Source organism: Alosa sapidissima, chromosome 5 (assembly GCF_018492685.1).
Source record: "Alosa sapidissima isolate fAloSap1 chromosome 5, fAloSap1.pri, whole genome shotgun sequence".
Taxonomy (NCBI): Eukaryota; Metazoa; Chordata; class Actinopteri; order Clupeiformes; family Clupeidae; genus Alosa; species Alosa sapidissima.
The window spans coordinates 21,378,739-21,394,993 of record NC_055961.1 but is presented as its reverse complement, the minus strand read 5'-3'; the positions used below and the strand labels follow the sequence as shown (position 1 = coordinate 21,394,993).

The 16,255-nt window shown below is 47.2% G+C and overlaps 1 protein-coding gene across 15 annotated transcripts in view; it reads left to right on the top strand.

The window, feature by feature from the left end:
- tcf7 (transcription factor 7) overlaps positions 1-16,098 on the top strand; it is a 42,848-nt gene extending 26,750 nt beyond the window's left edge. For 2 of the 15 annotated variants that reach the window (XM_042091258.1, XM_042091265.1), the window contains 9 exons: positions 4,065-4,152; positions 6,437-6,523; positions 7,705-7,824; positions 8,349-8,511; positions 9,836-9,943; positions 10,674-10,721; positions 12,516-12,570; positions 13,030-13,102; positions 14,237-16,098. In XM_042091258.1, coding sequence (XP_041947192.1) covers positions 4,065-4,152; positions 6,437-6,523; positions 7,705-7,824; positions 8,349-8,511; positions 9,836-9,943; positions 10,674-10,721; positions 12,516-12,570; positions 13,030-13,102; positions 14,237-14,510 — 1,016 coding nt within the window. In that variant the 3' untranslated portion in view covers positions 14,511-16,098. Of the gene's footprint in view, positions 1-4,064; positions 4,153-6,436; positions 6,524-7,704; positions 7,825-8,348; positions 8,512-9,835; positions 9,944-10,673; positions 10,722-12,515; positions 12,571-13,029; positions 13,103-13,940; positions 14,074-14,213 lie in introns of those variants that run through there. The other 13 variants (XM_042091266.1, XM_042091263.1, XM_042091262.1 and 10 more) reach the window with 13 other exon arrangements.
- The last annotated feature ends 157 nt before the right edge of the window (positions 16,099-16,255 follow it).

Below are 16,255 nucleotides of genomic sequence, written 5' to 3'. Positions count from 1 at the left end.
GCTCTCTTTCCTCTCTCTCACACACTCTCTCTCTCTCTCTCTCTCTCCCTTCCTCTAACCCTTCTCATCCTCTGCCTCCTCTCCCTCAACCTTCACTCTCTGCTCTCTCTCTGTGTCTCTCTCCTTCTTTCCCTTTTTCTCTCTCTCTCTCCACTCTCTCTCTCTCATTTTTCCCTCTCTCCTCTCTCTCTCTTTCTCTCTCTCTGGTGGTTGAGTGGTGGCTGCAGCCCAGAAGGGCCATCCTGCCCGAGAGCCTCCCCCATTCCAGCCGCACTTGAAGTGGTCTGCTCCCCCAGAGGGACTGCTGCCTCAGAGAACCCCAGCCTCACTGTCACCATGTGCACACACACACACACACACACACACACACACACACACACACACACACACACACACACACACACTAATACTGTACACACACACACACGCACTGCATACACATGCACATATGCACACACACACACACACTGCACACACGTGCGCTTACTGCTGGAAGTCATTATAGTGACGTTTGTACAGTCACATACTAACCAGGATGGCCAAACTGTGCATTTACAGTCAGAAACATCAAACAAGCTCACACACACACACAAGCACACATACACACGCACACACACACACACAGGCAGTCATTCTCTCTTTGAACATGCACACTCACACGCACACACACACACATATACATACACACACACACACACAAACATGGAGACAGTCGTTCTCTGTTAGAACACGCACGCGCGCACACACACACACACACACACACACACACACACACACGCAAACACATGGCTGTACCCACTGTGCGTAACACATGCTGTAAATTAAATGTGTGAAGTGCTGGTGCCTTTGTGAAGATATTTACCTCTCCATTATCAGCAGTGGAAATGTGGCTAATGTCCACCTAGCCATGTGAAGAGAGGAGGAAACGAGCTGGACAATCAGCTCTGTCCTCAGGGAGGGAAGGGCCCTTAATGACCATTGGTGCTTCATTATGGGGTTGGGGCCTCAGTTCAGCTAGGCGTGTGTGATTGAGAGGTACTGTGTATACTTTATGTTCCGAGTTTTGGCAAATGCGGATTTGTCATACTAGTCAGGGATAATTATGTTTGAATTGAGATGGAGAGAGTGAAAGAGAAAAGGAGGGAGTGAGAGAGAGAGAGAGAGAGAGAGAGAAGGAAACAAGGAGGGAGAGAGAGATAGAGAGAGAGAGAGAGAGAGAGAGAGAGAGAGAAGGAAACAAGGAGGGAGAGAGAGATAGAGAGAGAGAGACAGGGAGGGAGAGAGGGAGAGAGAGAGAGAGAAGGAAACAAGGAGGGAGAGAAGGATAGAGAGAGAGAGACAGAGAGGGAGAGAGAGAGAGAGAAAGAGAGAGAGGGGTAGAGAGAGAAAGGAAGGGAGAGAGAGAAAAGTGCAGGTAGGGCGGGAAATAACAGGCCTCCTTTGAGAGAAGAGAGGAGAGACCCACGGCTGGAATTCCCCCAGCCTGCCACTCCTGGTCTAGACCAAGGCATTGGGGGGGGGGATCCGGTGTAGCTGAAGGCTGAGTCACACATTAATGACATGCTTCAGGTCACACTCCTCTCCTGCCTCTCTCTGGCGTACAGACAGAGACACACACACACACACACACACACACATATACCTGAATCCAGCAGATTTGTCAGAACAACGTGTGAAACCACAGCACATCTGTGTGTCTCTGAGGCTCTGTCAGTCTACAACAACATTCACACCTCAGAGTGCAGGCGGAAGCCCAGGTAGGCAGTGTTCTGGACAACACGGGTACAATGCATCCTCCTCAGTGCGCGTAGAGGGCTTTTAAGGTGGTCCTGTACGTCTGCATCCTCCTCAGTGCGCGTAGAGGGCTTTTAAGGTGGTCCTGTACGTCTGCATCCTCCTCAGTGCGCGTAGAGGGCATTTAAGGTGGTCCTGTACGTCTGCATCCTCCTCAGTGCGCGTAGAGGGCTTTTAAGGTGGTCCTGTACGTCTGCATCCTCCTCAGTGCGCGTAGAGGGCATTTAAGGTGGTCCTGTACGTCTGCATCCTCCTCAGTGCGCGTAGAGGGCATTTAAGGTGCTCCTGTACGTCTGCATCCTCCTCAGTGCGCGTAGAGGGCTTTTAAGGTGGTCCTGTACGTCTGCATCCTCCTCAGTGCGCGTAGAGGGCTTTTAAGGTGGTCCTGTACGTCTGCATCCTCCTCAGTCCTCCTCAGGAAGCCTTTCACCTGTTTCTCATTGTTTGCGTCATGGCATTTTATTTATTTATTTTTATTTCAAAGGATGTAGTTCAGGAGGGATGCAGATTACTAATACCAAATATTCCATACTTCTGTTACCATAGATGGTTTGTTAATGTTACTGTACACTACTGTGTGCATTAGTTATATCATCCAGAGGAGGGCTGCATATTGCTTCTGCATTCTGAGGGGCCCCGTATTCAGGACCATTTATTCTGACAGCTGTCAGTGGAGTCAGATAGCCTACCTTGGCCCGTAGCCTGTGTTTTGGGACTTGGCCATCTTCTCTAAATGCTCCCAGGATCAAAGAAGGTGAAACTTCTGAACTCCGCCGACTGGCGCTCTCACGTAATCCCGCCACCCCCTTAACACACACACACACACACACACACACAGACACACACACACACCCAACCCCTCCAGACTCCACCACCATGTGATGTAGTCACGTGTGGGGCGAGATCCGGCCCTCGGGGTCAGCTGACGAGCACGCCCAAGCCTGGCCACCCTCCACACAGCACCCAGTCTCGCCCCATAGCTGGACACCAAAGGCTCTCTGCTTTGGGTGGGTGTCAGGAGTGTTAACACAGTTTCTGTGTAGTCATTTGGGCTCCCATTGGACCTTTTGGTTTCAGAGTGAGTGCAGTATACATATTACTTTGTTGTTTCTAGGTATTGTCATGGTGACACAATACAAACACACTTTGAGCCCATCATCAAGACAACTACAGCATACTGCACACTACTACAATATACTACAGTATATTCATTATTAATAAAGACCTTAATCAGTTATGCTGTAAAAGCCTTAATGCACAGAAAGTCCCTTTTTCAGAACTCAAGTAAATGTATTGCTAATCATCAACTTTCATAAAAGCAGAATAAAATGCACCTTTGAATCATTTTAAAACTATGGCACATCTGACTAACTAACTGAGGGAGTATTTGGGTTTTGCCATATGATTTCTACCAAGAATTAGAAGACGTTGGTGTTAGTGATAGTGTTTTGAGATGGCTTGCGTCAGTCTAGCGAATGTGAGGTTATTGAGGCCTGCTGAGGTGTTTGGTTGTGTTGTGTTGTGTAAGTCAGTGGGGGTTGGGGGACAGCGTAGGAGCAGACTGAGTCAGTCACATTCCAGTCAAGCAGATTTATGGATGACAGAGACCAGAAAACAGACCCAGAGCAACTGCAAATTACAGTTATCGGGCAGCATTCTTCTGTTCAAGTATAGGGTGCCTGCAGGTTGGGCCTAAGTGCAAGGTGTTCTCTGTTGACAAATGACTTCCTTTTAAAAGCTCAGGAGCCATGTTTGGTGTGTTTCTTGAATGAGACTGGAGGCCCAGCGAATGCGTCAAAGGAACCAGATTGACTTCTTTGGCAGTGCTGAACAGTCAGAAGTTGCCAGTAAATGATATGACGTGTATGAGCTTTATTTATTTTCATTGGGCCCTCTCTCATGTTTTCTTTCAGACTGATCTCATTTTAATTGGAATAAATAAAACGCCACACTCAATGCTACACTAAAATCCTTCATCCACTCTTTCACTTAGCTGTGCGAGAAAAACTCTGAGGTACTTTATCCCAAATGCGCTAGTGCGGGAAAAGCAAAGACCATTCCCAGTATCCATGACAACGTGACCCAGTTGAGTGGCTCTGTGCGTTGAGCCCAGGGCCTAATGTTAGGTTCCCAGGCAGGTAATGACGCCCTTGCTGAGTCAGGGGTACCTCCACCACCACCACCCCCCCACCCAGTCTCACCCTCCTCCCCAACTTAACGACCCCTCTCCTCCTCTCCACCCTCCCCCTTTGCTCTCTTACCCCCTCCAGGCGTCCACAGGCACCAGTCCCAGGATCTGTCCAGCTTCTACTCACTTGCCCCTGGGGGCGTGAGCCAGATCTCCCCCTCCATGAACTGGTAAGTCCCATTCCCCTTCTCCTCCTCTTCAGGGTCAGTGGCCCAGCCTGCCCCCTATCGATCAGCCCAGTCCCATCAGAAGAAGCCTGCATGACGTGTGTGTGTGTGTGTGTGTGTGTGTTGTGCGTGTGTGTTGTGCGTGTGTGTTGTACGTGCGTGCGTGCGTGTGTGTGTGTGTGGGAGCATGTGTGTGTGTGTGGGGGAGTGTGCGTGTGTGTGTGAGCGTGTGTGTGGGTGTCTCAGCATCGTCATCCTCCTCACATGTGTTCTCTCAGGGCCCTGTCTTGGCTGTAGACAGTAAGCCAGTGGTTGCCAATCATTTCTACTAAGAGCATGTAGGGCTACAGGGTTTCCAGTCCAACCAAGCAAGGGCAGCACTGCAGATTTCACTCCTAAGATTGGAACTGTGCCAGCCATCCAATGGCTGATAAGTCTAGTCAGCTGTGTTTGCTGGCTTGTAGGGATTAAAGAAATACTCAAAAAAGGAGTCCGCACACTTGTTTGATTCTTTCCTTTCTTGCTAGCATGACAAAATAAAACGCAAGAAAAGAAAGAATCAGACTCCTTGTGCAGACTCCTTTTTTAAGTATTTCCTGACAGAATTTGGTTCTGCGTCTGGGATGTGCTCAATTAACTCTTTCAGCAAATGTACAGATAGAAGACCTGTAGCCGCCCTGTTCATTTGTGGGTGAGAATCTCCACTCCTGCAGTAAGCAGTGGACAAGCCAGATCAAGAGGGAGGTGTTGACAGCCATTTTATGCGAAACAGAGGATTATATCTCATCCCCATTAATTTATTGCTATTTTGTATAAAGCTGAAGAGCCATCATTATGTCTGCGATGGTAGCTATTACACAGAGTGAATAAGACGTCATCTGTTTCCACACCATGTGTTGGATTCTGTTTAGTTAATCCCTTTGTTTGTCCAACTTGCAGACAAACGGAGTATAAAACAAGACATATAAAACATTTGAAGGAGAAATGAAAAACTTGCACTGCTTTGAGACACAGTCGTGCCATGTTGTAATGGAGATAGGGCTTTTTGGTTACCACCGAGGAAAAGAATCCAAGCCATTGTGTGAGCATGACAAACAAAGCACACATGAAGCACATTGAGCAAGGGCCCCCTATCAGGCTCCCAGTATTGATTCAGAAGAGTTTTGCCAATTCAGACACAGACACTGACTGTCTCTAAGGGTCAACTCATGCTCTTAGTTTATCATAATCTTCTTAGCAGAAGATTATATGTGTATCTCTACATTCTCATTCAAGTGTGCAAAGACAGGCGATATGTGGGTTTTTATTGTTAGAACAACATATTGTTACAAAAATCCTGACTGTCATACTTAGTGTTCTGTGTAATTGAGAGTAGAAGAATATGGTTGTTGGCCGCAGATTCCTCATGTAGTGGCTTAGTTAGAGCCTAACAAATCCCCGTCTTAAATGTAATGTGGGGATTTAGAGGACCTAATATTTCAGTTATCCCACTTGGATCCCATGTATGTGTCAGGCCAGTGTCAGTGTTAGCAGGCAAGTGTTCACTGGCGACGCATAACCCCAGTCTCTGACACAGGAAGTGACCAAAGCTCAGGGTCTCTGTTGTGTCCTCTGTGTCCTTCTGATGAGGTTAAGGTGTCAGAACCCCCCACCACCACCTCCACCACCAAACACCTCCCAATGGGCCGCTGTTGGGCAGAGATTAGCAGATGTATCACGTGTGTGTGTGTGTGAGTGAGGGAGGGAGGGCCGAGGATGAGTGCGGGTGTGTGGGTCTGCCCCGACGCCACTCACTCACACACGCACGCACGGCTAACAGACACCTCCTGGCTGGCTCGCTGGCTGGGTGGCTGGGGATGCCGAGGCAACAGCTCGTCCATATCAAAGGCCCTCGAAGGCTGGTTTGGTTGATGGACTTGTGCGGCTCACCGCAGTGGGGCCTAGTCCACACACACACACACACACACACACACACACACACACACACACACACACACACACACACACACACACACACCAGGTTCCAGATGCCACCCACGTGCTAGAGCTCAGCATCCATTGTCCCCCCCCAAAGACTGTATGCCTGTCCCAGGTTTTCCCTATAGACTGGGTCTCATTAGACACAGATGTTGGGACTGGCCGGGCTTCTGTGTAAGTGAGTGAGTGAGTGAGTGAGTGAGAGCACGGACCATGCTGTCCCAGGCACTACCCCCACCTCCTGCCCCCTACTGAGCTCAGCTGAACATATGCGTCTGTCTCCCCCTCCACCTCCACCCCCACCCCGCAGGCAGCCTCAGCCTGTGTACCCGCTGTCCTCATGTGGGTTCAGGCAGTCTTACTCCTCCAGCCTCCCCAGCAGCTCCTCCTACCCCAGGTACAGTATGTGGTGTGTCCGGTCCGCAGGCAGCGGCGGTGCCCCCCGTGCGCTGTGCTCGTGTCCGTGCCTTGCTGGCCGGTGGAGGATGCCCCTCGTGGTCCTCCCCGATGCCCCCCCCCCCCCCCCTCGTGCCTGCTTGTTGTGTGTCTGACCCCGCCATCAGCCATCCCAACGCCTCCTCGTCCATCTGGATGCCACGCCTTGCCCTTCACCTCTGATCCAGCGTTGCTACATCAGTGCGTGTGTGTGTGTGCGTGTGTGTATGTGTGTGTTCATGCTTTGCGTGGGTCTGCCAGCCGCCTCGCCAGAGACTGAGTGGGACCAGCAGGAGACATCTCTCTCTCTCTCTCTCTCTCGCTCTCTCTCTCTCTCTCTCTCTCTCCTTCTCTCTTTCCCTCTCTCTCTCTCCCTGGGTCCATGTCACCAGTGAATTATGCCCTGGCTCCGCAGAAAAGCGCCTGCAGTTCATTGTTGTGGCTTCCCTTGTTAGTCTCCGGCTCCATCACGAAAGCCCTCTTTCCCTTTGTAGCTCGACGGCGGGATTTTTTATGCGAACAAATCGTGTTCGCTCATTCACTATCAGTAATAAATCCAAGCTGTGGAAATGGTTTACTTCTCAACATCAACAAGACGTCAGTCTCACGCATCTTCCTCCAGCTTCCCGTTATGTTACCATAGTGGTGGCGGCTTTCAGCTTGTTTTGTTTTAAACTAAATCTATAAAGAAGAACGAACTCAGAAGGGAGAAGGGGAATTATGATGATTTTTCCACTGGAAGTTGGTGGGTTTCATGTTGTGCTTTTGAGCTATGCGCGTGAGTCCGAGTCGTGCAACATGTTCCGAGGCAAGTTTGTGTTTTTGTTTGGGTGGATTATTGAATTTACTGCGGCAACACTGAAATGACAATGTTTTTTTAAGGTGTTAAAAAGGTATGTATGGAAAATAAAACAAATGTTGCTATGGTGAGTTGATGGTCCACACGAAACACTCCAGCTTGGTCCTGCTGCAGCTTCCTTATGCTTCCATGTCTAAAGAGCGCCATCTAGTGGAACAATCAGCAAATGTGTATGGCAGCTCTCTGTGTGTGTGTGTGTGTGTGTGTGTGTGTGTGGCTGGCTGCTCCCATAGCAGACCTGTTACAGTTGTGGAGAGGACCATAACTTTGAGTCCCTTCCGCAGGTTCTCTCATTCTCTGATGCTGGGACCCTCCGGTATGCACCCCACAGGCATCCCACACCCTGCAATAGTGCCCCCTTCAGGCAAACAGGAACATGACCAGTACGACAGAAATATGTATGCGTGAGTATCCCACCCAGATTATAAACAGGTTATAAACAGGTTATAAGCCCAAACACAACTAAATACACACAATTAAATACATTTGCATACTCTGAATCAGAGTAGCAAATGCAGCTTAAATTATTGTGATATAATTTATATATATATTATAATATATGTGTGTGTGTGTGTGTGTGTGTGTGTGTGTGTGTATATATATATATATATATATATATATATATATATATATATACACAGCTATATACGATATATATATATACAGCTATATACGATATATATATATATATATATATATATATACAGCTCTGTAAAAAATTAAGAGACCACTGCACATTTTTCTGATGTCATCCTACGGTTGCTGAGTGACAATCAAATGAGTCAACGGTCATTCAAATCAAATTTGCAGCGGTCTCTTAATTTTGAATATGACCGTCAACCCATTCAGAGCTGTACGTATTCTATAAAACAAGAATACGGGTTGTACAGAGGTGTCATGTTGAATGTGTTCTCCACCCCACCCACAGCAAACCCCACCCAGAGCCCAAGAGAGAGAAGGAGCCCAAGAAGCCGGTGATCAAAAAGCCGCTGAACGCTTTCATGCTCTACATGAAGGAGATGAGGGCCAAGGTGATCGCCGAGTGCACCCTGAAGGAGAGCGCCGCCATCAATCAGATCCTGGGGAGACGGGTGAGTGCTAAGAGGGTGTGTGTGTGTGGGGGGGGGGGGGCGGGTGCTAAGAGGGTGTGTGTGGGGGGGGGGGGGGGGGGGGGGTGAGTGCTAAGAGGGTGTGTGTGGGGGGGGGGGACGGGGGACGGGGTGAGTGCTAAGAGGGTGTGTGTCGGGGGGGGGGACGGGTGAGTGCTAAGAGGGTGTGTGGGGGGGGGGGGGGGGACGGGTGAGTGCTAAGAGGGTGTGTGGGGGGGGGGGGGGTGAGTGCTAAGAGGGTGTGTGTCGGGGGGGGGGGGGAGACGGGTGAGTGCTAAGAGGGTGTGTGTGCGGGGGGCGGGTGGGGGGGGGGGGGGGGGGGGGGTTGGGTTGGGTGTTACACATAGGGCTGGACCCATCTCCACAGTAATGGTCTGCAGAGGGGTAAAAATGTCAGATTAAGGAAGTTCCCCATTAGTTCCCCTTTTATTTGAATCCCATGCTTGTGCTTAACCAGCTCATATCACCCATTCACAATCTTACTATCCAAATCAGGTGGTGTATTGAAACTACTAAACTCACTGTCTTTAATTCCTGGAGCTTTAATTCCTGAAGCCACCCCCTGGTTGTAATCGTGAGGATTGCACTGATCAGCCCCATCTGATTCCCCAAACTTCTGTCCGACTGTCCCAGTCTTGCATTTACAGTGATGGCCAAAAGTATTGGCACCCATGCTAAAGTTGACTGAAAAGAGGAATATAAAATCATCTTTTGGAAATTGATCTTAATGCCTTAAGTGAAAAATGAGGAAATATCTAACCTTTAAGGACACCAATTTTCTTAGTGAATGAATAATGTATCATAAATAAATACATTAAATTGCAAATAAATTAAATTGCAAATAAATGAATTAAATTGCATTTAGCTCAATGCAAATCAAACCAGCTAATAGGCTAACTGAAATAACACCATGCCAACTTTATCAGGATGCACAGTATTCTGGATCCATGAAATAACTGGCCTTTAAAAATAAAAATCTGCCTGTCTCTATGGGAATTTAACATAAGGGTGGGAATACTTATGACCCCTGTATTTTAAGGAAGAACATTTATTTATTTATGATACATTATTCATTCACTAAGAAAATTGGTGTCCTTAAAGGTTAGATATTTCCTCATTTTTAACTTAAGGCATTAAGATCAATTTCCAAAAGATGATTTTATATTCCTCTTTTCAGTCAACTTTAGCATGGGTGCCAATACTTTTGGCCATCACTGTACACTTACATAGTACATGTATTTGTGTAGCTCGCTGACCGTTTGATCTGAAACGACTTACAAATGCCTGTCTGTGCTTGATTCCGCAGTGGCATGCCCTGACCCGTGAGGAGCAGGCCAAGTACTACGAGCTGGCCAGGAAGGAGCGACAGCTGCACATGCAGCTCTACCCCAGCTGGTCCGCCCGGGACAACTACGTAAGTGACCCCCCCCATAGCACGTCCTCTTTGTCTCCTCAGTGGACTCTCTCTATGTACCCACCAAGGGTGGAAATTAGTTTTTAAAAATGTCTACCAGCCACTGACAAATTCATTAGCCCTCAACAGTAAATCATTTATAGTCTGAAATATTCCATCCATTTTCGTATTTGAGCATCATTTGGCTGGTGGCTGGTGCTAATTTCCATCCCTGGTCCCCCACCCATAGCTGTGTGGCCGCAACAAGTGCATCCATTTTAGAAGGCTAGAAGATTTCTGATATTTGTCTGAACTAACTTAAGATCAGTGAGATGTTTGTTTGTCTGTCTGTTTGTTTATTTGTTTGTTTTCCTAATGGGTTGTGGGTCAGTGATAGACTGCAGCTGTGGGAAGCGGAGAGATCTGTTTAGAGTTTAAAGCGGGGAGTGTTAAAGCCATTTCTCCGTTCTGAGATCATGTCTGCTCTGCTGTCGTTGCATGGCATGTGCCTCGGCATTATGTTTGTATGAGTGGGAGAGAGTCCCTTTAGAAAAATGCTCAACCCCCCCTGCCTCATCGCCAGCTAAAAACTTCAGATCACAGATTACACAGTTATATCATGTAGTGTAGTAACGAGTGCCCCGAGTAGATGGCTTTGTGTCGCTGTGTGTGTGTGTGTGTGTGTGTGTGTGTGTGTGTGTGTGTGTGTGTCGCTGTGCTGAAGTGTGAAGTGTGTGTTGAACTCTTTCAGGATGCAGGCCTTAGAGGGGCCGGGGAGGAAAAGAGAAAAGCTGATGGGGTAGGGCAAACATTTTACCCTACTCTGGCTCTCTACTAACTGCAGGGGGGTGGGCGCTTCTGCTTGCAGTCCTGTCATGGGTGGAGGGTGGGGTGGGCATAGAGCTGTCCCAATACGGCTATGTGTTGTTGGATCATGATACTATTATTTGTGATACCGTATCAATAATTTGACCTCTAGTGTCTTCCTTTAAGAACCATAATTACTTATTTATCCATGTAGTCACCATGGGTTTCTGTTGACTGTTAATTATTAATGAAGAACATACTTGGTGCCTGTATATTGCAGTAGCACTGAAATTACAGACTAAGGTCTTCATATCCATCATATCAAACAAGTATTTTTGTCAATTTGAAGCAATGAATCACTATTTGGCAGTACTATTGTGGAATACTTTTGTGACGTATCATGATATGGTATCATGGGGTACCAGTGGCCAGCTCTAGTGGGGTTCTAGAAGAGATTCAGAGGAGTTAAGGGAGTTTATTTATTTACTTTTTTATTTTACTTGCTAAGCAGCTACAGTTCCAACCCATAACAACAGTCATCCTAGATATCACCACCGTCTGACGACAGTCTTGACGTCAGACAGTGTCACCCACACGGGGACCGTTACAAAAAACATTTAGCGGGTACAAATCTCTCGACACCTACTTCAACCTTTTCCTCGAAGACGTCTTTGGGGTTTTGTAACATTTGCAGGATGCCTGTCTTTCATTTTTCCTTTAGTTTCAGTTTGGGTTAGCTACTGATGCTGGTGAGGTGTCGCATGGAGCTTTTGTCTTGGCAATAAGCACATTTTATTCAGTCCAATGAAATGTGATGTAATGCTGCACGTTTTAGAGCTCAATCAAAGAGAATGAAAATACACTAATATTGTAATGAACTGAATTTTCATGTGATGTGACTACACACTAGCCCTGAATGCTACAATTCTGTCATTGTGATTTTGTGAAATGTACTTGAAATCAAGTGGTGTGTCGTAATTCAGGACATGAGAGAGACAGACAAGAGTTTTGGTGTGTCTGGCGTGTTCGAGACGTTACCTGTCACCCCAACAGGAAGTGAGGCGTCCACCCACGGCGTTCACAGCCGGGATCACGCTACCTTTTTTTTACATTCACCACACACACAAACACGCACGCTGGCTGGAGGTTTAAGAACCAGTGGGTGGAACCTGCAAGTCTTGCCTTGCACAGTGCAGCTTTACCCCTGGCACTTTGATGCCAGCCTCCCTCCCTCTCTCCCTCTCCTCACACAGAGATTTCCTCTCTCTCTCTCTCTCACCCCTCACCTCAGCAAAGCTGCGCTCCTAGAACAGAGAGAGTTCTGTGGAAGCACACATTAAGGTTTTACTTAGAAGTGTTTGATGAAGGGTCCCATGTAGAACCCCTTTTTGGAACCCTTCCAACTGGGCTTTTTAGGTACTGCTCACCGAGAGGTGTTCAGAGAAGGGCTGTAAATGCGGTCCCCTCAGATCCTCGAGGGTTCTGCCTGAAATCCCCTGATGAAGGGATCTTAAGAGAACTTTCATCACCTCTCAGCTTTAGAACAACACACCCCTTAGATGACCCCTGTAAAGGTTCCTCATTCGTCACCTGGAGATCTTGGACTTTCTCTGGATGACTTACCATATGGCTCTTAAGGATAATAAAGTTTTAGCCACAAAATCATCAGCTGAAGAAAACCTGCCTTAATTTAGATTACATCCAGAGTGCAGTGATGATTATTAGCAGCAGTCCGGTACTAAATAAACTTGCTGAGTCATGCTTGATTGTTTTGTCATTCCCTCAGGGAAAGAAGAAGAGGAGAAAACGGGAGAAGCAGCAGCAACAAGACCCCACCACAGGTATGGGCCCTCCACTTCCTGTCCTCCTATAGCTTTACGGAGGCATAAATGTCCAGTGAGAAACGATGGATGGACGCATGGCGAGCTTTTTAGCTCTGTGGAGACGCTCTCCCTCTCTCTTTCTCTCTCTCTCTCTCTCTCTCTCTCTCTCTCTACCCTCCCATCTATGGGTGTCTGGTGTCAGGCCTTCCTGCAGCTCCTGCTCTTTCCCGATTCTGACTGGTTGTTTATGTTCTCCTACATAAGGGCAACTAACCGTCTATTCTCTTATTGCTTCCTCTTTCACCCTGCCGCCAATTTGACACTCTCTCCTCTCTCTGACTCTCACCCCCTTCTCTCTCACCCCCTTCTCTCTCTCTCTCTCTCTCTCTCTCTCTCTCTCTCTCTCTCTCTCTCTCTCGCTCTCTCTTTCCCTCTCTACTTGGTCTCTCTCTGCACCGCATGCTGCCTTGTGCTCAGACCCCGGCTCTCCTAAGAAATGCAGAGCTCGCTTCGGCCTCAACCAACAAACGGAATGGTGTGGTCCCTGCAGGTGTGTACTTCTCACTCTCTGCCCTCCCCCCCCCCCCCCCCCCCCCTCCACCCCTTTTCCCACCCTGCTCTGCCATGGCTCTGGGTACTGCTGTGCTGTTCTGCATGCTGTGCATGCTCTGGTCTAACTCCACATCGCCCTCTGCTGTCCACCATAAAGTAATGCTGTTTTTTGTTTTGTTTTGGGATTATATGAGTTAGTCTTTTTCTAAATCTAAATTCCCATCTATCATATGTGAGTCACCAAGGCGAAGTATTAGGAACAAACAAACAATCCGTATTGTGTTTATGTGAAGCCAAATCAAATATCAAACTAAAACCATATTAAACTGTAATAATAGGTGCTTGAGTAAATGTTGCTTCATTGAAGAGCTCTGATAAAGCCATGCCCAGAGTTAACGCAATAACATCAAGCCTCACATGGCGTTTATGAAGAGCCACCAGTGTAGTGTAGTGCATGGGCACACCCTTTACACACTATCCAGGGCATTTCTCTGTGCTTTGATGGCACGTCTCGCTGCCACATCTGCGTCTCACTTTCTCTCCTTCATGCGGTCAGGCGGAGCCACAAGTGACGCTGAGGCCTTTGACATTTAGAGAGCAAGCTCCTCTCTCACTCTCTCTCTCGCCCGCTCTATCTTGCTCTACATCCCTGCCTGGGCAAAGGCCCAGTGTTTGCGCCTCCTCTGTGGTGAGCGAGTGACTCACACCTAGTGCTCTGGTGAATGTAGGCTTCTTTGATGTGATGCTGATAGGGTGTGTGTTTGTGTGTGTGTGTGTGTGTGCGTGTGTGTGTGTGTTTGTGCGCGCATGTGCGCTCTACTTTGATTCCGGCGTAGATGGGGAGAGGTTGTTGGCAGCAGCCGATGTTTTTGTTTCCACTGACCTGAGAAAGCACAGCAAGTCCCCGCTCTCAGTCACTGGGTGCCCTTGGTCCCTTTCATACGGGCCCCAGTCTTGAGTTTACACATGGTGATACAACTATAGAATATATTTATGAATGAACTTCATCAGTGATTGAGCTTTTCAATATGCCATTCATTTGTTCTATTGTGGTTTTCTGACTTTAAGTTTCTTATTGGTGACATTTTACATCCACGCTTTATTCACAGATAACTCTCTTGACTGTTCCTAGGAGGAAAAAGAAGTGCATTCGCTACCTTCAAGGAGGACGGTGCGTCAGCCCCCATTCTTCCGATGGAAGTGCTATAGACTCGCCCTCCTCCCCTGTGTACCCCTTCCAGCAGCCGCACTCCCCCAACCCCACCCCTCCACGCCCCCCCTCGCCTGCCTCCCCGTCCAGCGGCTCACCACCCAGCAAACGACGCCACCCCCTCCACCCCCACCCCAAACTACACGGACTGTCTATTCAAACTTTAACCAGGCAACACAAGTTTCCGCCCCAATAGTCCTGAGCCCCCCCCCCCCCCCCCCTCCCTTACCCCCCACCCACACTAAGCACCCATGCCTCAAAATTGCCCACGCTACAGCTGCCGCCACCTCCCCCCCCCTCCTCCCCCAACCCAAACCAAGGGGGGAAAGATCAAGCTGCACCCTAATGCAAACCACTCATACCTGGAAATGGCGAGGTCGCAAACCACCAGAGTGGCCACATCACAGATGCGTGTCAAGGAGGACCCAATTATACTCTGCGGTTAAGCCCGGGTTTCAAATGACTTGCCAATGTTTTGGCTGATCGACCACTTCATGGTGCTGTGATGTTTCTTTTTTTTCTTTTTGTTTTTAAAGGAGTTTTATCATGTTTCTATTTGCTGCACCACTCTCAAAATCATGTTTGATACTAAAAGGATTTACCGTCCAAATTCTACTCCAGACCAGCATCCAGAACAGCTCTTCCAAAACTGGAGTGCTAAAGTGGTATAAACTCTAGCGCTTAAGAGATTAGCATAACAGCTGTGTTGGGAATTACAAGTGAAAATTGTTTCAACTTCAAATGGCATGATTTATATTTTCAACAGTCAAACTGTTAATGCTTTACCATTCTCATGTCTTCAGTTACTTCATGTTCTCAATGGAGGTCAGACTTCCAGTTCACAAAGTGGTTATGATCACTGAAGTCTTTTAAAATGTCAGTATATACACTCCAGTAACCCAAATAAACACATCTGTACAGCTTCTTGCAGCTTCTACCAGGTTTTCCATTTAAGGGGTTTAGTATTTCCTTTTGTCTCAGTATCTATGGCACTTTCTCACCGAATAACTTGCATTCTGGATTGGCCAACCAAAGATTCAGAAATTTGTGTTGGCAGTCTTATTTGGTGTCAAGGGAAAGATTTTTCTCCAGTTCATATAAAAATATTCTCTGCTCATCCTCAGACTGCTTACCATTTAGCTGAACCATGGTCAGGTCACTGAACAAAAAGGACTTTTCCTTGCCTGGTGCAGTTTACCTTCATTCCATTTCCGTGTTTATTATTTGACCATTTGTCCGAATATGTTCCTCTCTGGCCTGTCAAACTCTTGACTTTTCAGTTGTTGTAAATCTACGTTTTATAAAAGTTGGATCTCTTGATACAGTATATAAGTAAAAAAAAAAGCTTTTATATGTTTAAAACTGTTTTTAGTTTTTTTGTCCTACAAGCAATACATTTCTATTTTTTTTGTTTTGTTTTGAAAGTAGTGTTTCTATGTTTCAGTGTTCTCAGCCTCTTGTTTCTGAAACCGCCATTTTGAGATGATGTCGTTTACCACTGCCACTGTGTGCATGCACTGCCTTAGTTTACCAAAAAAGACAGCTGACTGACAGACATAGCTTTACTCCTAAGGTCATGCTTGCGCACTCACCCTTGGAAAACAGACGGTTGCCAGATGGAACAGAGATAAAAGCTGCAGATAGACTGGAGTAGCTCTTTCCACTGGACCAGCCGTGCTCTCTGATGCTAAACAACTGTAGGTCCTTTTTTTTTTTAAACACTTCTATGTCTTGCTTATGTGTTCATGATTTTGTTGGATGTATATTAAAGTATTTTGAAAATGTGTGATTCTTACTGTGAGTTAACAAGCAGCATACAAGAATGACCCAATGGGGAATAACCAGGGACCTCTAAAGGAAGCTAAATCAATGTCATTCATCATAAAATGTATGTTTATACATTTGTGACATTATGTAAAAAGAGAGAGTACACAATCAGGG